Raw genomic sequence first — 25,165 nt, 5'->3', positions numbered from 1 at the left:
TTTAAGCCAAGTTTTCAGATCAAATCAAAAGATTATATAAGATGTTTTGCGATCGAATTTTAATAACTTAAAATGTAGCAAATTATTTTATAAAATAGATTATTCGATTCGATTGAAAAAGGAATATCTTATTTGATATCGATAAGTTTCATTTTTAAAAAAAACCAAATAAATACAATGAATATTTATAAAATTATAATTTGTTTAGTCACAATCATAACTGTCGAAATAAATTTATAATTGAATAATTTGATTGGTTGTAATAATTTTTTTTTATATATATAAATTAATTTGACATTCATTCCCCTTCGTTTTCTGAGATATCGAGTTCATCTAATTCTTTCAACAGGGCATCTTCTGTTGCAATCTTATCTAGCTAAAAATCATGATATATTATACATAAATAAGAGGTAGGTAAACCGGGCTCAGAACCCAGCCCGAAACGGGTTAAGAAAATATGGGTAGCGCATAAAAATATGAACCCTGCAAGTTCTTAACGATATAAATTCTTTGTGCCTTATTAGTGATAGTGGCTTAATAAATTGAGAATATTTTGCGTTGCATTTGCTTTTAACCAATATTACATTATTCTAAAAATTTCATCGACAATTTTATAAAAAAAAATTTTTGAAATGTATAACTACCGCAAAAAAAACTTTCTTTTTTCATTTTTTTTATTTTAAATGCATGGTTTGTTTAAGAAAAAGTTTTTGCTATAGCTTATAAAGAAAAATTGTGGGATTAAAAAAAAATTTCAAGTTACCAAAAAATATACCTAAATTAAGAACGAATGGAATGGCAAAAAAAAACAGATCAGATGATTATTATAAGAATCAGCTAATAACTTTAACTTATGGCGTTTGAGAAAAATAAAAAATTTAATGCGACTTTAAATGAGAGATGCACCAGCGCTAAAAATATTCTTTTTTTTTAAAAAAAAAATTATGAAGGCTCCATATTTGTATCGTTGTCGATAGTGAACAATACAGTAAAGTATCGATGCATTTCTGCTCCAAATATATTTGAATATTTAAAAGGGCTTATGATAGATTACTGCCAAAGTCGGTACCGAGCGAATGGTATTTTATCTCTTCTTCATTTGGATAAACTGCCAAATTAGATTTATAATAAAAATTTTAAAAACTCGTAATTTTCGGAAAGCGTCTGTGGCCTAGATAAGGGCGTCACTTGCCAATCCGATGGTTTTAGGTTCGAATCCAGGAATAATCATGTTTTTTTCTGAATCCACCATAGTGGTTCCTGTTTTATGTCGACTACTAATGTTCTAATTATTAATTATTTTTTATTCTACTTTCCTGGGTTCATTTTTCTATTAACTAATTTAATCAAATTTTTTTTATATAAAATTAATAATATATTTATTATTTTTACTTGATCCTTTTTTTTGATCCCTATCAACGCAATTCCGTTAATAATTATTTTAAAATAAGTGGATTTTATTGCAAAATATACATTTGGAAGTGCCTATCAAAGCAAAAACTGTAACATATCGGTTCGTTCGATACTCTAGATGTCAGTAAGTTTCTCATATTTTTGTAAATATTATCTGTCCCAATAAGTATCTTGATAAAACTAATTATGATTATTTTTGAATGTATCACCAGGAGGAGAAATAGTTAATGATATTATGCATAATATCGTGGTAAAAACAATAATTTAAATCATTGTCACAATTATGATAAATATGGCTGCGCCGATCAACCCATTCTTATATTTATCCAGGAAAAGGTTGTGTTCAGTGAAAAATCTCACGATTGTGGAATTGTCAAGTGTCGATGGGATTCGTATTTCAATTGACATAGTCATTCCTTTTTACGAGTATTTCTGATTGACAACAAGGGTTAAGAGTTAAAGTTCAATCGGTCTCACAAGTCTCGGAGTGTTAAAGTTAAATTTCGATGAGGTGATAATGGGCAACACTTTTGTTAGAAATAAGTTAAAGGAATTTTACCAGAAAAAGGATTAGCTTCCTACTATATCCAAAACCAAATGGTTTTGAGAATAATTAAAACGATCAAATAAATTAGACCTGAAAAAGGATGATAGATTCTGACTTCATTGTTTTAAATCTTCATATATGAGTTCATTTTGTAAAACAAGCCATTAGGAATTCATAGCCAACCAGATATACCGAAAAATGGGACTGGCGATGCCAGTGTCACGTGGAAGTACGAATCAATTGCGCCATTAAAACATCGGGAGAAAATTATGCAACTCAAAATCGTGAATTTAATTTGAATATAATTTAAAAAGTCAATTAGTCGGCAAATCGACTCATACATACATAGTAATAATATAAGATGAATTCTAATGACTAATCAACAAAAATAACAAGATCTACGGCCTGCCTTTTCACATTTTTTTAAAAATAAATTTTGTGTCAACGGTTGAAAATTAGATTATTGCATTATTCACTTTTTGTCAAAATTGACATTTATATATAAATCAATTCCGAAATATTTTAAAATTTGTTAAATTTATCGCTTATAGTATAAGGTTAAAACTTCAATTGAAAAACATAAAAAACTTAATTTTTAAAATTGCTTTCCAATTGCAAAAAAAAAGTGGAGATGGAATCATCCAATTCTCAGGCGATCTATAGTGAATTGAGAAAAATGGAATTTTTTTTTAGATTTCAACCTCATCCAACAGGGAAACATGGTCGCTTGTGTATAACTTATAAAAAAAAATGAATCTTAAAATGTATATATCTCTAGAATTTATTAAGCTAGAATATTCATTCAAATATATTCCGGTAAAAAAATTTAATTGGCGAAAGAAATATTTTAAACGGCACGCCCCGGAAGTTATAAACAGGAAATGCGTGATCATTTTTATTTTTTTAAAAAAATTGAAAACTTAAAATTATCTTATAAACTACAATAAGTGAGTGGACTTAAAAACCTCCAATAAAATTTATGGCGTAAAACAGAGCCTAATATAGTGTCATCCTCACCTAAAGGAAAACCGGGATATGCTTAGGGATAAAAGTATGGGTATATAAAAAATTTAAAAATTTAGGAGTGGATTTAAGTTACGATTATGGTAGAAAACCCATCTTATTTTATTATAACAAAGCACCTTGCTCTAATATCTACTTATATAAAAATTAAAAAACAAAGAAAAGTACCGATTTTAATTTATATTCATTTCCGGTTTTAAACTTCCGGTATTCACTCTCAATATTTTGTCGTTAATTAAATTTCGTATAATGTTGAAGAGCTATTACTAAATTACTAGATAAATATTCTATAGCCTAAAAACTTCCAAATATAATTGCATTTTAAAATTTAAAAAAAAAAATTATGAAATTTTGGACATTTGAGCCCTAATTTTTTCATTTTTTTAAAAAAGTTATAACTAAACAGATCCAAGGGTTTCAGGTAAGCACTTTATGATTTACGTGGAATTCGACATATAATATATAATGTACCAGTGTCTTATCTAACACCTTCCCCGATTTAAGTTGCCATTTGAGGCTGAGTATTTGTTTCAATTTCTTCCTAATATTTCTGGCCCTTTTGCTGGCATCTTTCGTTCCGACGACAAGCGATTTGGGCTCGCTACTTTTTCCTTTGGGAGTGAAGGGTGGAATGGAAGAAACGAAATTGGAATTTCTCTCGTGTGGAGGCACGTATAACTTAGGTTTTTCTAGTGGATTTAAAAAAAATTATACATATATATGGTGAATTCTATATCAAATCTACCAAAAAAAGTCGATTCTCAACCCGACCCCCTTCAATTTTTCTTAAATTTTGCATAATGGTAGTATATACTATAACTAAGAAAAAAATGAAATTTTACCTCCCAACAAGGTTTACTGCTAAGATATGGGCGTTTAAAGCGCGGAAAAATAGTACATTTTTGACAAAAGTGCCTCATTTATTTTCAAATATCTCGAGAAATCATTAAGTTAGAAAAATAATTTAAATTTTATTATGTAGCTTAATAATAGTTCTTTAATATGACATAAAAATAAATATGATATAAATTTGATGAATGTCCAAAACCGGATGTATAAAACCGGAAATGGCCATAGAAAAAAAAGGTATTTTTTTTTCAAAATTTTTTTCTATAGATAGATATAACACTGCTTTATATTTGTGCCAAATCCTAGCCTGGGATGAAAAAGGGTCTAGGAGTTATGACTCTTTATATGGCTTAAATTGATCAAAAATATCTTCATTTAATGAATACTTATGAAATGATGTTTTTTAAAAATTATGACTAAATGATAGGCCCTAACTTTTTTTTATTTTTAATTGTTAACTTATTGTGACTGAAAATTACTTGACAAAATAATTCTAAACCAATTTATAACTTTATTTTTCTGAAATGCATAATTACATTTAATATAATAATTCATAATTATGTTTACAATATATCATATATTAAATTATCTAAAGAATTGGAATAAATTTTGACTTTAATTTTATTTTCGTCAAGGGGAATATAAGCATGGTATTTTTGTGTTCCCGGAATTCTTTTTGCTCTCAAAAATCTGCTTTCTAGATGATTTTCCATATTATTGTATTCATTATTGCTTACAAAAATGTAATTTACTCCATGTATATTATTTGTTGCAAAGTCGAATAAATCCATTGGTGTCAAAATATGGTTTTGATATGGCCGTTGCAAACTAGCTCGAGCTGCTAGCCGTTTTTTAATACCTCCTAAACTGTCGCACGGACTTTTTCCATGAGCTGTAGCAAAAAAATGCCACTCGGCCTTTATACCAAAATCACATTCATGATTATAGAGATTTATGAAATTTTTTTTATTTTTATATTGGGTTATGGCTCCATCAGAAAAATAATAAATTTTGGTCAATGTATCGAATCTTTCTTTTAAAAATAAGATCATTTTAGTTTGAAATAAATAAAAGGCACAGGCATTGTGCTTTAAGCAATCTGATATCACCACTAAACTTATATGTTTTATAGTGTTGTCCTGACTATAATAAATGATAAAAGAGTGAATAGTGGACTGATTATTAGTCCAATGAAATCCCTGTGCATGGTCTTGCACTTTTTCCCAATAATATAATATGATTTTATTATTTTTTTAGTTTATAATAATTTAGTTTCTTTTTCCCAATAATATAATAATTTTATTATTTTTTCCGTTTAAGAATACTATTTTCGATTCGGAGAATTCATTTTTCTTTAATATGAATAAAAATTGTGATTATGATTTTAAGATGAAGTAAAAGTTATAGAGCTTACACATTAGGGGTTACGAAAACTACAATATGAATGTGAATTTATCAATTAAATATGATGATATTTGTTGAATTTTAATTATGATAGATTGTTTTATGCTAATAAATAAAAAAAAGTAAGGGCATATCATTTAGACATAATTTTTAAATAAACATTATTTCATAAGTATTCATTAAATGAAGATATTTTTGATCAATTTAAGCCATATAAAGAGTCATGACTCCTAGACCCTTTTTTATCCCAGGCTAGGATTTGGCACAAATATAAAGCAATGTTATATCTATCTACAGAAAAAAAATTTCGAAAAAAAAAATACCTTTTTTTCTATGGCCATTTCCGGTTTTATACATCCGGTTTTGGACATTCATCATATTTATATCATATTAATTTTTATGTCATATTAAAGAACTATTATTAAGCTACATAATAAAATTTAAATTATTTTTTTAACTTAATTATTTCTCGAGATATTTGAAAATAAATGAGGCACTTTTTGTCAAAAATGTACCATTTTTCCGCGCTTTAAACGCCCATATCTTAGCGGGTAAGCCTTTTTGGGAGGTAAAATTTCATTTTTTCCTTAGTTATAGTATATACTACCAGTATGCAAAATTTAAAAAAAAATTGAAAGGGGTCGGGTTGAAACCTTGGTTGATTTGATATGGAATTCACCATATCTATACAAACATCATTAAAAAAATAACTTGGATAAAATTTAATTTTCGAACAAATACTTTTAAAATAAAGTAAAAGGACAATGTTTTAGGGAGTAAGATATAGAACTTAGTGGCTACTGAACTGAATTATATTTAAAAAAAATACAAAAATACTTATTACAGTGGACACCAGATAATCGATCAGGTCCTATTTATCTAAAGAAAATATATATATTATCCCTCTAAAATAATTTAATGTACATGCCAGAGAGTAATATTTGAGAAAATGTAGCGTACGATAATTGTTATAGAAGAAATTATATGAAATTATAAATATAGTTGCAAATTATACACTTAAATATATTATATATATATTCACCCATAATAACTTTGAAATACGAATATATTTCGAATTATAATTAAGTGGGCTGACAAAAAAAAATATTATAAAGGAAAAAGGGGACTTATATTAACTAGAGCTTTGTTCTAATTGTCATATTTGTCGTTATTATTATTTAAAATTATTTTATTATTTTTAAAAAAAAATTTATCATATTTATAGTCGCGTGATTTTATATATCACGTGTAGAACTCGTGATTTCTTTGTCCCAAAAAAAAGTATTAAAAGGGGACGAGTTTTTATAATTATAAATGACTGTTTAACATTTTTGCTTCTTTTTTTTGATGGCGAATAAAATTTGGAGTCGAAAATATATTATTTTCAGAGTTGTGATGGTAAATTGTGTAAGTTATCTAAATAGCGTTATACTGGTAGAGTTATATGATTGACGATTTAACAGCTGATCGACATATAAAATCGGTTTATGAGAATCAATTTTTCTTTATTAAAACCAATACTTAGGTTATTATCATGTATAGAATTGAAGATAAAATTAATATTATTTTTAAAAAAAAATTGATCTCATAAACAGATTTTAAAAATCGATCAGCTGTTTAATCGTGTCGGATCGGATCCACTATGAATGCGGCCCAAATATAACAATTTTCACGATTAGTTTAAACGATAAAAATAATTTCTGTCTTCCGATTACTCTCTCTACAAAACCCTGTTAAGTTGTAATGTTTTAGATTTATCCTTTAGAATAAAAAATAGGGTGCGCGGATATCTTAAAATTTCATTTTTTTTATTAAATTACTATTTACCGACCGCGCATCTAAAAAAAACATCTTTTAAAATGACGCGTTTCGAACGCGAAAACGCTCTAGTTACTGCCTTATCTCCTGAGTGCAGCTCTTGCGAGTCTCGGTGGTGATTCGACATTTTAAAAAAATTACTCAATGTTATTTATTTTCATATAATAAAAAAAAAATAAGAGAAATATAAAACTATTAGAACCATTGACGTGGGTATGCGCTTCTTGGGACAAGGATTTATCCATGGTGCTTTTAACGATTCTGTAGTCAATTTTAAAGGGCGGAAATTTGCAATCGGAAGCGGGTGGTCTCCATTTGATGTCCGTCAACTCTATGATCTCCTCGGAACGGAATATCATGGTGCCAGTGTAATGGTACAAGTAGAAACTGAAAAAAAATGGAATTAAGTGGTGAGGGAGGAGTATAAATTGATTATATCAGTTTTAAATCAATGCCTTCCTTTTTTTCTTAACTATCATCTACTCACTTTCGTTTCTTTCCACCTTCAAATAGCTTTACAGAGTTTTTAGCGGGAAATATTCAGTAGTACTAGTAGTACTCATCGATTTTTCCCCATCTTTCTCACTCACCCCTAATAAAAAAAAGGCGAACCCGTTATCTATTCTAAGCCTAGGACTAGTGGTAGCTACCAACATATGTTGACCATCTGGGCACCATTCAAACCGGGTTGGGATCAGTTTGTTGAAATTCAATTTCGTGATTAATTTGCAATTGTTCACGTCGTCGTGATAGGTCTCCCAAAACTCTAAAAGACCTTGGACGTTACCCGAACCCGTTAACGCCAGCAGTGAATTTCGGGTAAATATTTTATTCATATATTTCGTGATATAGGAAAAATATTCGAAAATGGACAAATCAATGATATATATGATGGGTTTATATATTGACCATTATATTGGATAATTAGTTCAACTTGGGAAGATTTTTTAATTGGATAAAATATATCTAAAATTTAGCAAGTAACAGAGTAAGAGGTGGGATTTAAGGTTAGAGACATAGGTTAGGGTTAATTGAAGGTTTGAGAGATATGAGTTAGGGTTTTTTTTTTAAAAAATAACTTGTCAAATCTGATAGGTCATGTGATCATAAATAGACAAATAAAACTTTAATAAATCAGCTGTTGTAACGGCGATTTCTTTGAGTCGAACCACAAGGTGTCTTTTTTTAAAAAAAGTAATAAAAGGTTTAAGAAATATGAGTTAAAGTTTTTTTTTTAAACTTGTCAAATCTGACAGGTCATTGAATATTAAATAGACAAATAAAAAATTTTATAATCAGCTGTCGTAAAGGCAATTTATTTGAGTTGGGCCACAAGGTGTCTTTTTTTAAAAAAACTTGTCAAATCTGACACAGGTCATGTGATAATAAATAGACAAATAAAATTTTTTATAAATCAGGTGTCGTAACGGTAATTTATTTGAGTTGGACCACAAGGTGTCTTTTTTTAAAAAAAGTAGCAAACTTTTTTTTCAAAAACTTTGTATCTTTTTTCCTTAATTAGAATGATAATTTGATCAATATTAAAAACTAATAGGAAAATTTATTTTTATATGTTTCGTTTATATAGTATTTTTTTAAAAAACAATTTTTTTGAAAAAGGATATGTTGTCCTTGGGGATTGAAATCGCACCCGTTCCTATTTCCGGTACCAAAATCGAATACTATTTCTCCATAATCATTGAATAGAGAGGCCTTAGAGGGCATCTTACCTTTAGTTATATATTTTGGAGGTATCATAAAAAAATATTGAATATACAATCAAAAATCATTACTCTTTTTCTAGTGGCATATTTTCTTTCTTCCTTTCCTTCTTTCAATAAAATATAATGCTTTAGATAGCACTATAATTAGTTTTAGTTTTTTCTTTATTTAAACAAATAATTATTAAGGTTTCAAATAGTTATTCTTTTAAATTATAGCCAGTCAAACCAGCATACAAGGTAAAAACTATCGGCGTTTTTGGTAATTAAGAGCTTAATAAAAAAAACGTTCAAATCCGAGTCATATAAATCTCAACTTATAGGTAAGTACAATCAATCAATGAGATAATTTTTTTAAAAAATAGAGAGTTTATCTATGGCCGGGGTTGGATTACCAACTTTGTAAATTTTCACGAAATTTATCAATAATAACAAAAAAAAATTTTTTTAAAGGACATAATCATACCATATATAACAACGAAGTAATCAGTGGCGGGTTTTGGTTTGACGCCGGTACTACGCCTGGTAGTATCGGTATTATCGTTGGCGTTGGGATTGTTATTGAGACTGGTCTTGTCGGGTAGCGCGCCCCAGGTCAAAGCGTATATGGGCATCTCCAAGGATAGGGAAATGGAAAACCCGTCCTTCCTGACCGAGAAAAGAAACACGGATTGGTTACCGTAATAGGACTCGTTTGTTCTATCAACTTGGCAAGTGAGCAGGGCCAGAACGCATCTGCCTTATGTATTTTAAAAAAAAAATTATATTAATAGAAACTAAGTTACCTATCCTTTTCTCTCGTAATCTGTAACTGTAACTCATTTCTATTTTCCTACTCTTGTCAATTCAAAATTTTGGAATAATTTCTTAACAAATTTTATAATAATTGTATATATATATAAAAAAATAATATATTTAACTAACTATGGGGAATAAAAAAACAAGTATAAAAAACGTGTTTTTTTTAAACAAAAAAATGTAGCTTCTGTCCCGAAAATATTGGATTGGAACAGATATTTGGCGTTTTCAAAAAAAGGATCGGATTGGGTGAATTTTTAAAAAACAGATCCATTTTGGTTTAATTTTCTTTTTATTTAATAATATAATTTTTCGTAATAATTAAAACTAAAAATTTATTTTGTTGTAATGTTTTTTTTAAAGAAAAATATATAATTTAAAATTTGACAGTATTATTAGTGATTTATATTATCCGCGAGCAAGAAAAAGAATTTTAAAATATCTCAGGTCACACACATTTAAGCTAGTATCGCTAAACGGCTCATATTTAGCCAATTTTTTTTTTTTTTAAAAATGGTTAACTCAAGATTAGGGCTAAATTTTCGAGGGTTTTATGCAGAGTTGTTAAAAGATACTTTTTAAATGGATCTAGATACAGATACATCGTATAAAATAATATAGATACCGATATTTTAATCAAAAATCTTTCTAGATACAGATACCACATTTTTATATCTAGATACAGGATCTAGATACTTGTATCTAGATCCTTTAACAACTCTGGTTTTATGTATAGTGATAATTAGTGTTTGTTAAACCGCTCGATTTAAGCCGATTTTTAAAAAACGGCTTACTCAATATTTTATCCAGAATAATACTGCCCAAGCCAGAAGAGTTTGCTCATAGATGACAACAAAGGTCTATACATCTATTAGCGAAATCTCGAGGCTTAGGCAATATTTTTCTGGCTAAAATATTTTTTTAGCCCTTGTTAAAAAATCGGCTCAAAACGGGCCATTTAACAACACTAGTAATGACATGTTGGCTAAAATCTTGAATCGGCTAAATGGAGCTGTTTGATAGCATTTGCCTCATAGGCATTGCATATATTTTAAATGAGATTATTAACTTTTGGAGAAGAATACAATAAGAAAAAAAATCTACATAATCATTCATGAAAGCTATTTGGGTTTTCTAAAAAAAATAGATATTAATATTTTTATGACATTACTTTCGCTTCAAAGATAGATGTAGATGGTAAATAAAAATTTATATAAATATCGAATAGGTGTCGGATAAATTTTTATTATATTAATGGATCCGGATCCATTTATTGTATGATGAGAAGCTTTGAGTGCCGAGACTTAAGAAGAAACTCTAAGGGATGATCTGGTGGATGGCAAAGCGTCAAGAAACCAGAAAATAATGGAGCAGAAAAAAAAAATCTAACCATTTTTTTTAATCTTTAATTTAAACCTGTAGAATCCCAGTAAAAACTGCACTCATCCCCATTGAACATATTTTTGCCCGGATATTGATTAACTATGAAATCTGGAAATTGTAGCAGCTTTATTTGACAAGGTTGACCCTATTTATAATATAATATTAATTTAATTTTTTTTAAGGCAGCATTTTAAGGATTTTATTCATATCTTATTATAAATGCGGTGAGGAAAATTAATATATAATCTAACTTTAGCTCCTTTGGTGAATGTTGCTATGTAAGTTTGAGAAACCCTGGGGGATAGTGCGTAAGAATTTATAATCATATTAGGGGATGTTTTTGTTACAATATTATCTATATTATTTTTTTCCATAATATAAGCAATAAAAGAAAATAATTATAAATTTGAATATTAAAATATAACAAAATGTCTTTTATTTATTTTAATCAAGGCTTCAAACATAAATTCTGATTCAGAAATTTAAATTGGCTGGCTATGAGCCATTTTGAGTACAGAGACCAAATAATATAAGGACAACTCATCAAACTATGAATATTTTTAGAGTGAGACTGATTTAGAGCTTTCAGAAAATTGATTCCATTTTTCTCTATTTCTTGCTAACTAGTTTAATTTCCAGAACCCAAATAAGGGTTAAAAGTTCAGATTTTAATAATTATCTCTTTTTAAATCTATTTTTACCTTTCCAAAGATTTTGAATTATTATAAATGAAACCAAATACAAACTATGTATTAACACGTATACCTGAGGGTGGAGGATTATAAAATCCAACAATATTGTTATTGTTGTCGATAAACTTAGCAAAACATTTTTCATCCTTTGTCCAGCTAATTTCCCTGTAAATATTTTTTTAATTAGAAAATTTTAAAAAAATTAACAAACCCATAGTTCTGTCTAGCAGAGGTGTAAGAATGAACTAATTTGTTTGATTTAATGTTATAAATTTGCAGATTTTTTTTGTTAGCTATAAAAAAATATATATAATTTTTACAGAGTATGTTTCTGACCATTATTAATTGAATGAAAGAATGATTTATATAAAATCTAAATAAATTTGTAAATATAAACTTTGAGGATTAAAGTCTCGCCATATTACTAGATATGTAGAAAGTGGTGATATCGTGGCATGTCGTATGTTTTTATGATTTAATTTAATTTTGTAAGTCAATTCTAGCACATTACTAAGGTAATTATTTTGTCTAATATAATCATCAATATCTACAAGATATAAACTATCATCAGACAGTTAATCAAAGGATAAAAATTATATAATTACTCATTGGAATCAACCCAACAAAAGTATTTACCATCTTCACTAAATAAAATTTGACGAATTTCTTTATTTGTACAAAAGCTTTTGAATTTAGAATTATATTTGTGGTATTTATATTGTATTTACTTGGGATCTATTATGGATATGTATTCAAAAGGAATAATTGCGTTAAAAAATCGTAAACCATCTTTTTGTTTTACTAAGGAAAGAACATAATTATGTTGAAATATATCAATAAATCTAAAATACTTGCTATAATTTTCAAAGTTTTCATGCTTAAATTCATGAATGTATGTAATTGCTAAGACACATCCATAGAAAGAGATATAATACCACTTTATTGGTTATTTATTGCCTGATGATTAATTTAGTGATAAAATTTTTAGATTCGTTAAAATAAAAATATTATAGAGTAATGTTGTTAAGAGCCGGAGTTGGGTCGATTTTTAAAAACGGCTCGATTATTTTTGCAGAAATAAAATTATGTAAACCTTGAGATTGTAAATAGAGGTTTAAACTTTTCTGCTATTTATGAGAAAAATTTCCACGAGTAAATAGTATTTTAGCTAAAATCTTAATCAGACCGTCTTTAAAAATTGATCCGATTTTTTTAACAATATTCACATAGACCTGTGGATCACATAGGCAGCTGATTTACATAATTCATAAAAAATAAATCCAAATTAACATATTTAAAAAATCTTCCTGTTAAATATATTTCAAGAAGCTCTATTACCAACAGTGGCGCCTATAATAAGGGAGAGTGGTAGGGGGGTGGGGGAGGGGTGACAATATAACATTTTCCTAAAATTAGCATGGTAACCTATGAATCAAATTGCAATCCCATGATGATGGAGGTTTATTGAAATTTCTTCTTATTTTTAAATTTTTTACATATTTTTATATCTATAGAAGCTAGTTAGCATTATAAAGCTATTTATTTAAAAAATTATACTTTATAATGTGTAGGAGATTTGAAAAATTTTAAAGATTTTGAAGAACTTGCCACTTCTGCCATGACTACTCACAAAATGTGACATATTTTCTTTATAGAATGAAATTAGACTAATAACTAGATTAACAATATCGATTGTATAAAATTCAACCAAAAATATAATAAATAAAATTGAAATGAAAAACTTTTATAAATCCGAACTAAAACTCGGCTCAAATTATTTTTAAAATTTGAATAAAGATGAAAATATTTTTCCTATATTCTTTAAGAAATGAGTAACGTTTTACCGTTACTACTCACCTTTTCCTCAAAAAAAGGTAGTGCTGTTAGTAGCGACATTATTCCCATCAACTTACTTTACAGTACTAATTATAATACATATTTAATTAATGTTCGCATTAAAAGAGTTTATTTTGCAAAATTATTGGAGAAATATATATATATCTATACTTCTGTGTTTAGATAAACCATTTATATTTAGTCAGAAGAATTAAAAGCTCATTTAAAACAATTTGTTGAAATCTTTTTCTTTATTAAAGAGTATCAAATAAGATGACAAATATTTTTAATCATTTTTTTTTTAAATATGAAAGGAATGAGAATTAGAAAAATAAAAGAAATCAGCTAGCAAAGTAAGAGTCTTAATTTTGGAAACCATTTTTTGGTTTTTTTTTTAAATTATAAACTTTTACATAAGTAGGGGAGACTGGGGTTAGGTGAACCGATTTTTACAAAATTGTTTATAGCTCCTGGGGTTTTTTAGATAATATAAAAAGCAATATATGATTGGATACCTAAAACTATATTCTATAAAGGTTCCTTATAAAAAAATTCTAGAATATAATCATTTTTTTGAAATTTTATTTTTTGTAAAAGTCGTAAATTTTCCCAACAAGCCCCAATAGCGGGGTGAGGCAAACCACTTCAAGGGGCTTCCTAAACCAATAGTTTTTTTAGGCCATAATAAATTGAAATGTATTTTTATTTATTAATAATGATACATATACTATAATTTTATTCTTTTATTGTTAAAAATATCATAATACATATAAATTGAAGCTAATTATATATAAAAATTGAAATTAATTTTGGTTAATTTAATACACATTTTGGACATATAAAAAATTTATCAAAATTAGCACATGTACCATGTGCTCATTCGTGGCACATTCTGCACTGGTACCACTCTTCACCATTATGATGTTTGATATATTCCAGCTTACAACAAACACAAATATCTTTGTGAATAATTTTTTTCACTATTTTTCTCTTGTTAATATTTTCTTTTTCCATTATTTTCTTTTCTTTCTCAATTAATTTCTTTTTATAAGGAGATGATGTAAATATCTCTGCTCTCCTTTTAACTCTCTTGACTCTTTCCTTTTTGGGATGAGGCAAGGATATTGATAAATTGCACGATGGTCCAGGAATATTATCTAAATGAACATAAGATGTAGATGGAGTATCATTACATATATCTAAGTTTCTATTAGTATTTAAAATATTTTTATGTTCATCTAATATTCCTAAATATTAAATGTAAACATTTACTTAACAAATCATTTAATAAACTTTTATATAAATCAAAAAAGTATAGAACATTTTCTTCATTAAATCCAGTTGCCCTAGCCATACTTGTAGCTTCAGGGGATCTTAAGGAGAGAGTAAAATTTCTTGACATAAATCCTAAATACCAGTCATGGCCAGCCATTGAATTGTCCTTCCAAGATTTAGGAAATTTTTTCTTCATATTTACTGCCATTTGGTAGGCTAATATTTTTATCTAAAAAACAATATAAAATAATGAAGAATAAACTATACCTTTTTAATTGAAAGGCCATAAAAAATTTGGTTAGATTGAATCAGATATTTAGTTATATCTCCCTCTTCTTCTTCTGTGAATATCCTCTTTTTATTATTTTGTCCTACACTAGTAAGTATGCCACTTTCTTGATATCTCTTATAATATCTCATAAAGTTTGATCTAGGAATACCTAAAATAAAAATGTCAAGTAAAATATATAATTATTTAATTATAAGCTTAACATTTAAGAACATAAAATTTAAAAATGATAATCTCTTTACCATTACCATTTAGATTTTATTAGCATATTCTCTATTATTAAATATTGCTAAAATTTGATTTTAATGTTTGAGAATTACATAAAATTAATACAATAATACTATACTTCATCTAAATTGTAATCAATCTAAAATATAAGATCATTTATAAATTACATTTAATAAAAATATTTACATAATTTCTATTATTAAATATTGCTAAAAATTGATTTTATTGTTTAAGAATTACATAAAATTAATACAATAATACTATATTTCATCTAAATTGTAATCAATCTAAAATATAAGATCATTTATAAATTACATTTAATAAAAATATTTACATAATTTCTATTATTAAATATTGCTAAAAATTGATTATATTGTTTAAAAATTACATAAAATTATTGTGATTATATCTTAAAAATAAGACAGATAATGTAGATAAATTTACCTGTAATTTGGCTAGTCTTCCTTGTTGATTTACAATTTTCATATACCCTAATAGCCTAATTACAATTATAATATTAATTCATTAAATTTTAATATACTTTTAAATAATTATCAATATTAAATGATTCTCCTATATTAATTTTTTTGGATTTATATTTTCGGACCATATCGAATAATGTAATAATTGCTAAAAAAAATTATTGAAATGGATTGACATGTATGGTTTAGCAAGCCCCGCTAGCTCTAAATTTACTAATCATGATTGAAATACTATATAGACATAATAAATATTCATAAAATTTTCCCAAATTATAGAAGAGTGTTTAAACTTTGCTATAAAATTTAATTTATATATAAATGAATATATATTTTAATAAAAATTAAAATTCTGTCATCTTTAGAAAATTTCATCAAAATTTTATTTCTTAAATAAAATTTTTAATAATTAATCATTTCAAAAAATTTTTTGTCTATAGATGTAAACTAATAAAATCTATATTAGGATAAAATTTTAACCTTCTAGTGTTTATAATTATAAAATAATATTAAATGGTTTGCCAAGCCCCACGGTTTACCTAACCCCAGTCTCCCCTAGATGATATTTTTAAAATATGCTAAGATTTTTACTTATTCCTAATTTAAATATATTGATCATTATTCAGATTTTAAATATCTCATTATAAACCTGGTTAACAGAAGTATAAAACTTTAAAATAAATTTTTTTTTCAATTTTATTTTAAAAAATTATTTTGTATTTTCTCAATATAGAATAATGTCTTTATCTGAATTGCGTTAGTGAAAATGAATGTACTCTTATTATTTTAAATAAACTGTATTTAAAACTACCATTCCTACGACCCGACAAGAGTGATAGATTAAACAGAAATTCCTTTTATTTGATGATGAACTCATCAGAAATCTATTTGAATCAGACATATACCTTAATTTGATATTTATTCTGAGATTTTCACTATTTTGATAGAATATGTTAACGAAGGTATATATTTAATTCCTTTAATGTGAGAAAATAATTGAAACATATTTGTAAATATTTTATTTTCAGGATAATCTAAAATAAAAATGCTGAATTTCTATATATTGATATTTGTAATTTATGATCCATAGGCCTTTTTTATCTCCCCACAATTTTCTATAACCCAATTTTCTGCAACAATATTATATCGTAAGTCTCTAATTTAAGAAATAATTTTTAGTCGGTGCTCGGGTAGGAGCGCGGGTGGGATTCGGATCAACCCATTTGGTTGGGTTGGTTCTATTTAATTTTTTTGACCAAAAACCAGGGTCGTGGTCGTGTAAAACCAACTGATTAACCACACTAATTATTAGTAACCCTAAGATATTAGATAAAGTTTTATTCTAACTAATTCATTTTTTCTATATTTTAGTAATATTCAAACTTATTCGTAAATATTTAATATTAATTTTTCAATTAATCGAATAAATTCGTGAATATACTAGAATAGAGTTATAAATATTTGAATATATATTCCGAAGTCGATTGGTTATCATTTTTTCAAATACCCAAACAACAGAAATATCAAGGAAAATAATGAAGCAGAATTAATAGGAATAAATTATTTTTCCCATTAAAAAATTATCAAATTATAATTTTGTCTATATTTTTAAGATTTAAAAGGAAAAAAATAAATAGAATTTAGAAAATATTCCGCTAAATACTTTTAATGAATATATAATACATTTATTAGATAAATATATTAGTATGTGGTTAGATCGTTTAATATACAGTGTGAGATTAGATTATCTTCATAACATATTAAATTATATAATAAATTCTATTTTTGTTGAATAATATAAATTATAATGTGTTATTCATATTCTATCTTTATTTTAGTTTTATAAATCTTAACTGTGTTATTAATATTATGTCTTTATTTTAGTTTTATAAATCGTAACGTATATTATTTATATTATACCTTTATTTTAGATTTACTTTCAAATTATATTTTCATTTTAATTTTACTTTAAGTTAACCTTTTTATATTTATTCAAATTTTATTTTTGTAAAAATGTTATATATATGATATGAAAAAGAGAAATAAAACAAATAAAAAAATAATAGTTTTACTTTTCTTCAATTTTATAAATTTTATATGTTAGTAATATAAACAGTTTTTATTTATTAGTCAATAATCAAAGTTTCATCTATACGGAGCAGCTGAGTAGTTCAAAGCGTACCCCCTAAGTATAGGATATTCATTTATGGGATCTCGTTTATCTATAATATAAAGCTGAGATAATTACCCATGTTCCAAAACATCAAAACAAATTTAATTTTCTGCTTATCGTTTATCTGTGAGATCCTTCATAATAAAAAAAAATAGAAATCATAATCTTATCCTTTAATATATTTTATATATATATATATTTTTTTTTAAATGATTAAATTTGATTTATAGCCAAAACTAATATTATGTATAAGTTCTCGAGATTTTGCTCAAAGATGGCAGAGAGATTACGACTTCTGGCGAATTTCGAGGCTTACATAATATTAATTTGGCTGAGATCTTAATGGGGTCGTTTGTAAAAAAAATTAACCCTAATCGGGGCAATGACATATAATAATACCTAGACTGACGATGCATTCGTTAAAAGGGTACATCAAATGGAAAACAGCTGGGGACGCCATTTTGGTTATCCATATCATTATTAAAAATTTTAAAACGAAAGGCCAATTTATTTCTATGTCCTAACGCAAACTTTATTTAAAGAATTGCCCGATCATCGAGATAATAAAGGAAGCAAGTTATCGATTTAATAGTAGTTTTTAACAAATGACTTTACGGGTTACTAAAATGGCGGGTCCAGCTGATTTGCAGTTAACGACGCTTTCAAATACATTAGTATGAATGCATCGTCAGTCTAGGTAATTATTATATGATATCATTAATAGAGGTATAGATTTTCGAAACGTGAAGATTTATTTTTTTGAGACAGCTGAGATATATATATTTGTATTTTCGAATCCCTTACATAACTTTTAGATCTCAAGATTTGTCTATTGGTGGAATTGATTGCTCTTGATAATCGAGAACGCATTTTTATTATAATTTAAATACAGTTGTAATTTTTAATAATTATACTATCATATGTATAATATATATTAATATGAGATATTATTGAAAAACATAATCTATTTCGAATAATTTTTTTTTATCAATAACACCAGCACATCAAATCAAATATCGGGTGGTACAAGTGATTAAGTATTATTTAAAACATAATTATTCCAGAATAATTTTGCTAAACTTGGACCTTAATTCTTTGATGTCTTCCATTAAATAATTATTTTCTTCCTTCAGCTTGGATATTTTATCGATCAAGGCAACTTTAGCAGAGTCCCCATCGCCTTCCATCTCGCCATATGAAGAACTTCCAAAAGAGGGAAAATAATCCCTATTTGGATTGGTTATCGATTTCGAATCTTTTATCTTATTGGCCATGTTTCCGACGTCATCGTTTTCTGATTGGTCATCATCTGTGAAAGACGAATCTAAATCCGATGCACTCGATATCTTATTCAAAGAAGCATTTTTTTGTTTGTACCTATTTTCAACGCGAGTATTCATGAAATCGCTCAAAATCTGTTCTTTTATCTTGGAATCACTATTTCTCTGTTTCATATTTTTATGATTTTTTAGCCTGTCATCACTGCTGTTTTTAACTTCAATATTCTTGATTTCCTTGATCATATTTGGTTCGTTGCCAAGGTGAGTAATAACGAAAGCATTCTCCTCGGTGTGCCTTGAAGAACTGCTGAAATGTCTATCGGAGTCGGATACAGAATTAGATGAAGAATCCTCTAGTTGATCATGAAAGGGGGAAGTATTCATAAAAGGTGCCATTCCACCAAATTTCGAACAATCATTGTAAATTTTAGTTCCCGCGATTTTGTTTCCGTTTTGATGTTTGCTAAAATAAAATTTTTTGGGATTATTATGATTTTGCTCATCGCTTCCACTTCGTGATCGATTTTCACTGGCTGGACCTTTATTGATAGGTTTATATTTGATTGGCATATCTAATATTTTATGAACCCTAGGCATACGATGATTCTTATCGGAGACTTCTTTGTTGGGTAAATTAGGTTGAACATTTCTGCGATAGCCATTTATGTTAAATCCTTTGTCGAGGGCCTTTCCGTTAGACTTGATTGTTTTAAAATTAGCCGCCAACTCGTTCAAATTATCTATCTCTTCTTGCAAAGTTTCCCCATCGGATGCCTTCGGTTGGTTGCCTGAGTAATTATAACAAAAGCTGGCATGCTTTGAGGAGCTACTGGAATCTCTAGATTTAGATTTAGAATTAGACGAAGCATCCTTGTTTTGGTTACGAAGGATGGAATAATTCCTACAAGGTTCTATTTTACCAACTGTCGAATGATCGCTGCAAATTTTATTTCTCTCACCATCGCTCCTGAATAAATGGGCACAATTTTTCATATTTCGATCTTTATCGGAGTTTATATGAATGGCGTTCCTTCTATTTTGCTCCTGGTTGCTTTCATTTCTTGATCGATTTTCAATGGCGGGACCTTTATTTATAGGTTTATTATTCCGAATTGGTGTATCCAATCTTTTATCATCCCTCTTCTCGGGTATACCTTGAAGTAAATTAGATCGGATATCGTTTGTGTAATAGCCGTTTATGTTGACACCTTTGTCAAGGGCTTCTTTGTTCGACGCAATCGTCTTTAAATTCGTCGCATCGTTCAATTTATCGATCTCATCTTGATGTGTTCGCGCGTCGGAAGATTTCCCACTTGGATTTTTCTCCCTAGAATTCTCGTCAACCACGATATCTTTCATCACCTCAACCGCGTTTTTCCCGCTAGATGGTTCTTTCATAGACTTTAATAAAATTTTTCTGGTGATTCTAATGTTATCTGCGTCGTCTCGATCACCTTTATCGATGGGGCCCTCAGATTCTTGACATTTTTTTCCCGCGAATCTCCCTACAATATTTTCATTTTTCGCTTCCTTGTCATTCGTCGATTCCCCGTCCCCGCTCATATTTGACACGCTTTCGCTGTCCTCTATAGTCACCATATACGAATACTTTTTCTTCAATGATCGTTTATTTAGAACTTTCGTCTCGGTCATGGTTCACTTTTTTTAAAAATCTTTTTCTAAGTAAAAGCTGTACTTAAATATTGATAAAAATATATAAATATTATTTGGAAATCATTAAAAAATTTAAAAAAACATAAAAAGAGAAGAAAAAAAATATTAATTTAAAATTGTATTTTTTTTAACAATCAATAAAAAAAAATTAAAATAATTTGTCGAAAAAATTTATGTTCAATCTTTCTTCTCTTCTCTTCTCTTCTCTTCTCTTCTCTTCTCTTCTCTCTCTCTTCTCTTCTCTTCTCTTCTATTCTCTTTCTTAGGGCGTCGCTGCGCTCTTCGTTTTTCTTTTTGGAATTAGAATTTGAAAATATATGTTCCGAATAGAGAATTGTTTGATATAAAATATAGGAATGAAATCAGTGTTGTGAGCGATACAAGTAACTAGTTACTTTTTTAGCAGTAACGGTTGTGCGCGCTACTATTTTAAAAAGATAAATAGCTGTAGCGGTAGCTGTAGCGGTAGCTGTAGCGGTAGCTGTAGCGGTAGCTGTAGCGGTAGCTGTAGCGGTAGCTGTAGCGGTAGCTGTAGCGGTAGCTGTAGCGGTAGCTGTAGCGGTAGCTGTAGCGGTAGCTGTAGCGGTAGCTGTAGCGGTAGCTGTAGCGGTAGCTGTAGCGGTAGCTGTAGCGGTAGCTGTAGCGGTAGCTGTAGCGGTAGCTGTAGCGGTAGCTGTAGCGGTAGCTGTAGCGGTAGCTGTAGCGGTAGCTGTAGCGGTAGCTGTAGCGGTAGCTGTAGCGGTAGCTGTAGCGGTAGCTGTAGCGGTAGCGGTAGCTGTAGCGGTAGCGGTAGCTGTAGCGGTAGCTGTAGCGGTAGCTGTAGCTGTAACGGTAGCTGTAGCGGTAGCGGTAGCTGTAGCGGTAGCTGTAGCGGTAGCTGTAGCTGTAGCGGTAGCTGTAGCGGTAGCTGTAGCTGTAGCTGTAGCGGTAGCTGTAGCGGTAGCTGTAGCGGTAGCTGTAGCGATAGCTGTAGCGGTAGCTGTAGCGATAGCTGTAGCGGTAGCTGTAGCGATAGCTGTAGCGGTAGCTGTAGCGATAGCTGTAGCGGTAGCTGTAGCGGTAGCTGTAGCGATAGCTGTAGCGGTAGCTGTAGCGATAGCTGTAGCGGTAGCTGTAGCGATAGCTGTAGCGGTAGCTGTAGCGATAGCTGTAGCGGTAGCTGTAGCGATAGCTGTAGCGGTAGCTGTAGCGATAGCTGTAGCGGTAGCTGTAGCGATAGCTGTAGCGGTAGCTGTAGCGATAGCTGTAGCGGTAGCTGTAGCGATAGCTGTAGCGGTAGCTGTAGCGATAGCTGTAGCGGTAGCTGTAGCGATAGCTGTAGCGGTAGCTGTAGCGATAGCTGTAGCGGTAGCTGTAGCGATAGCTGTAGCGGTAGCTGTAGCAATAGCTGTAGCAATAGCTGTAGCAATAGCTGTAGCAATAGCTGTAGCGGTAGCTGTAGCGGTAGCTGTAGCGGTAGCTGTAGCGGTAGCTGTAGCGATAGCGGTAGCTCGCTACTAAGTAACCCGCTACTTCGCTACTTTCAATTTTATGTATAATAAATAAACATAAATATTTATTAAATCATAGTCTTATTATTTAATTTAATAATTTTGAAATTATTTAAAATTTAAAAAAAAATATGCTTTATTATAAATCTAGTTTTCATTTTAAAATGTCGGAAAATAGAGATTGATATTGAAATCTTATCTTAGCACAAATTATATCGACTCTCATGGAAAATGAAGATAATATGGAAAATTCGCAATATATTCTAATCCCGATGAAAAAATAAAGATAGGATATAAATTTTCGTTGTAAGATAAACATGGTAGTTTCAACTTGGAAATACATTTAAGAGGTAATATATCAAACAAATATAATATCAATGTGAAGCCCAAATCCTTTATCTTTAACATTCAAAATTTGAATCAAAGCTATCTACAATAATTTTTTAAGCTAGATGAATTTTTGTGTTGGTTAATTTTTCTGGTCAGGCTCCAGACATGGTATGTTTCAACTGGCCATATAAGATATTATTCAAGAATTATATTATATAAATTAAAAATTGAAATAAATAATTAATATTAATATCTCATTTTATCATCAGACTCATCTAATTAATGACACTATTTTACAAACTATTATCTGGATGTTAAACAGCACTCAACTATTTATATATTTAAAAATTTTATCTAAACATGCTAAATACCTATTTCACTTCATTCACCATTTTAACCAATTTTGATAGAAATTAGTTCAATAAGATAAAAAGTTAAAAGATGGTGGCCTGGGCAGTTGGCAAACATGGCCATCCACTTATCCCCTAAATAATTTTTATTCTAACTATTACTAGTATAAATTTAGATTGACCCTAGCCAGAGCTGAAAGGCCACCTATAGATAATTTTTCTTATGTAAAAAATTTGTGTATTGAATTTAATACTATATTACCCTCAAGTGCGTGTTATACGATTATTTAGCCATAAATATACTTTCGGATCGTCACTCTAGACTTGGGGATATGGAATTGTTATTATTATTTGATAATGCAAATAAAAAAATTATTAAATTAATGTAACTATTTACAAATTTTAGCCATATTTTTTATGTGGGAATAAAGATTCGTAAAAAAATATTTCTAAAGTTAAGTAAAAAGTAACTTTAGCGACTAATTTTTTATTTAAAGTATCTTATAGCGAGCTACATTTTTGAAAAAAAAAAATCATGACAAAATTCAAAATTATAAGAATATCTAAAAAAATCTTTTAAATAATTTTTTTTTGTTTTCCGGAAAGAATTTTTTGTGCATAATAAACACAAAATATTTTTTTTTTTACAAAAAACTTTGGGAATTTTAGGTAAAATTTGTTCACGCATCCTGTGTGGGGCATGCTAAAAATAAAAATTCTATTTTTTAAAATAATCCTTCATTTACGAGAATTCTTCCACCATCTAAATCTTTGATAATTTTTCTACTTTTGATCAAATTTTACTGAAATCTCGGGGCTTTGTTTTTTTTGCCTAAAATAAGAAAGAAAGAAAGAAAGAAAGAAAGAAAGAAAGAAAGAAAGAGAAAGAAAAGAAATTTTGGAAATTTCAGATCTGTCATCTACGAGCAAAAATCTCTAGATGTTGCGTAAAATTTTGTAGCTAAATTATCGAGCTAGCCATTTTTATAGAAATCGAGACTTTTAACAACACTTTTCTTAATGCAAGAATAATAATATATTCATACTTATTTTCTTTATATTTTTTTAAATATTATTATTTACATCATTGGGTGCTAACAAAATAAGATTAAATTTTTTTTAAACCCGAAATTTATATTTTTTAAAAAAAAAACACGGAACTAACAGATATAAATTCGTTAAAAATAACCGGAAGTGAGCTGAACCGTTTTAAAATTTTAAACTAAGAACATTGAACTGAACCGTCCAATTTATTTGACACCCTGGGAAAGGCATTTCAGGTCACGCAACGAATAACCACTTTTAGAAGGTTTTATAATTTTATAAAAGTATATATAGTTGTCAAGTTATACATTTATCCTTTAAATTAGACCCGAGCAAGCGGAAACGGGAATACGGAGCGGCGCAAAGAGCTCAGTGACGCCATAATTTGACTATCTTTAAGGATCCGCCAAATTTTGTACTCTTTTATACATCTAAAAAAAAATGTGAATTGTAACTGTATAAAATATAAATAAAATAAATAATTTCTGTCCATTTTTTTTACAAATTATTTATTTTTTTACCTAAAATATACATTTGTTTCAATGTTACGTTCAATTCGTGAATCCAATATTTTTAAAAATGAGGATCAAGTTTAGGTGAATTGGGACTTTATTTGTTAATGGACCTTCCAGATGGTTCATTCTCGCCCCGGGTTATCTCAAAAGTCTTTTAGCGCGGCGCGCCTTCTATTATGCTAAGTTGACTGAAGTTCGGAATATACTTAGAAATCAAATTTTTTTTTTTCTTTGTCATTTATCAACTATAAATTCTAGCCAAAATTGTGTTCGCGTCTTAGGGCATAAATGTCATGGGACAAAGAGACAATGAAATTTTTTTAAAAAAATTACCTTTTTGATATTTTTCTATCACCATAAAAATGTAGTCTAAAAAACGCTGGAAAAATTAACTAATTTGACGACCAATAAATAGAATTTAGATTTGGCTTTACTATAACGAATTTCTGATTTATAAGTGAATATACCCTGTATCTAAGTTATGGTTAAATAAATGTAACCATCATAGCCCGATCTCTTATACACTAACCCTAGAGGCCATCAGGACTTAGTTT

At 28.5% G+C, this 25,165-nt stretch overlaps 1 protein-coding gene and 1 long non-coding RNA gene across 2 annotated transcripts; both read right to left on the bottom strand.

Moving 5' to 3' along the window:
- Window positions 1–125: 125 nt before the first annotated feature.
- Window positions 126–12,438, bottom strand: LOC135926053 (eukaryotic translation initiation factor 2A-like). Its single transcript, XM_065461718.1, has 13 exons — window positions 12,377–12,438; window positions 12,254–12,331; window positions 12,046–12,209; window positions 11,860–11,941; window positions 11,722–11,813; window positions 11,208–11,311; window positions 10,990–11,101; window positions 9,242–9,514; window positions 8,682–8,784; window positions 7,667–7,864; window positions 7,257–7,441; window positions 3,455–3,672; window positions 126–376 (listed from the first exon to the last, which is right to left on the bottom strand). Exons 6-13 carry the CDS (start codon window positions 11,280–11,282, stop codon window positions 299–301), a joined length of 1,242 nt encoding a protein of 413 aa, XP_065317790.1. The 5' UTR covers window positions 11,283–11,311; window positions 11,722–11,813; window positions 11,860–11,941; window positions 12,046–12,209; window positions 12,254–12,331; window positions 12,377–12,438; the 3' UTR covers window positions 126–298.
- A 1,864-nt stretch (window positions 12,439–14,302) lies between these two features.
- LOC135927497 (uncharacterized) lies at window positions 14,303–15,158 on the bottom strand. Its single transcript, XR_010572101.1, has 3 exons — window positions 15,027–15,158; window positions 14,900–14,988; window positions 14,303–14,578 (listed from the first exon to the last, which is right to left on the bottom strand). It is a non-coding gene; the product is annotated as an uncharacterized LOC135927497 (long non-coding RNA).
- Between the last annotated feature and the right edge of the window lie 10,007 nt (window positions 15,159–25,165).

This window comes from Gordionus sp. m RMFG-2023, chromosome 3 (genome assembly GCF_954871325.1).
Source record: "Gordionus sp. m RMFG-2023 chromosome 3, tfGorSpeb1-WG-v2, whole genome shotgun sequence".
NCBI classification, from domain to species: domain Eukaryota; kingdom Metazoa; phylum Nematomorpha; class Gordioida; order Chordodea; family Parachordodidae; genus Gordionus; species Gordionus sp. m RMFG-2023.
This window is presented reverse-complemented; position numbering and strand designations above follow the sequence as displayed.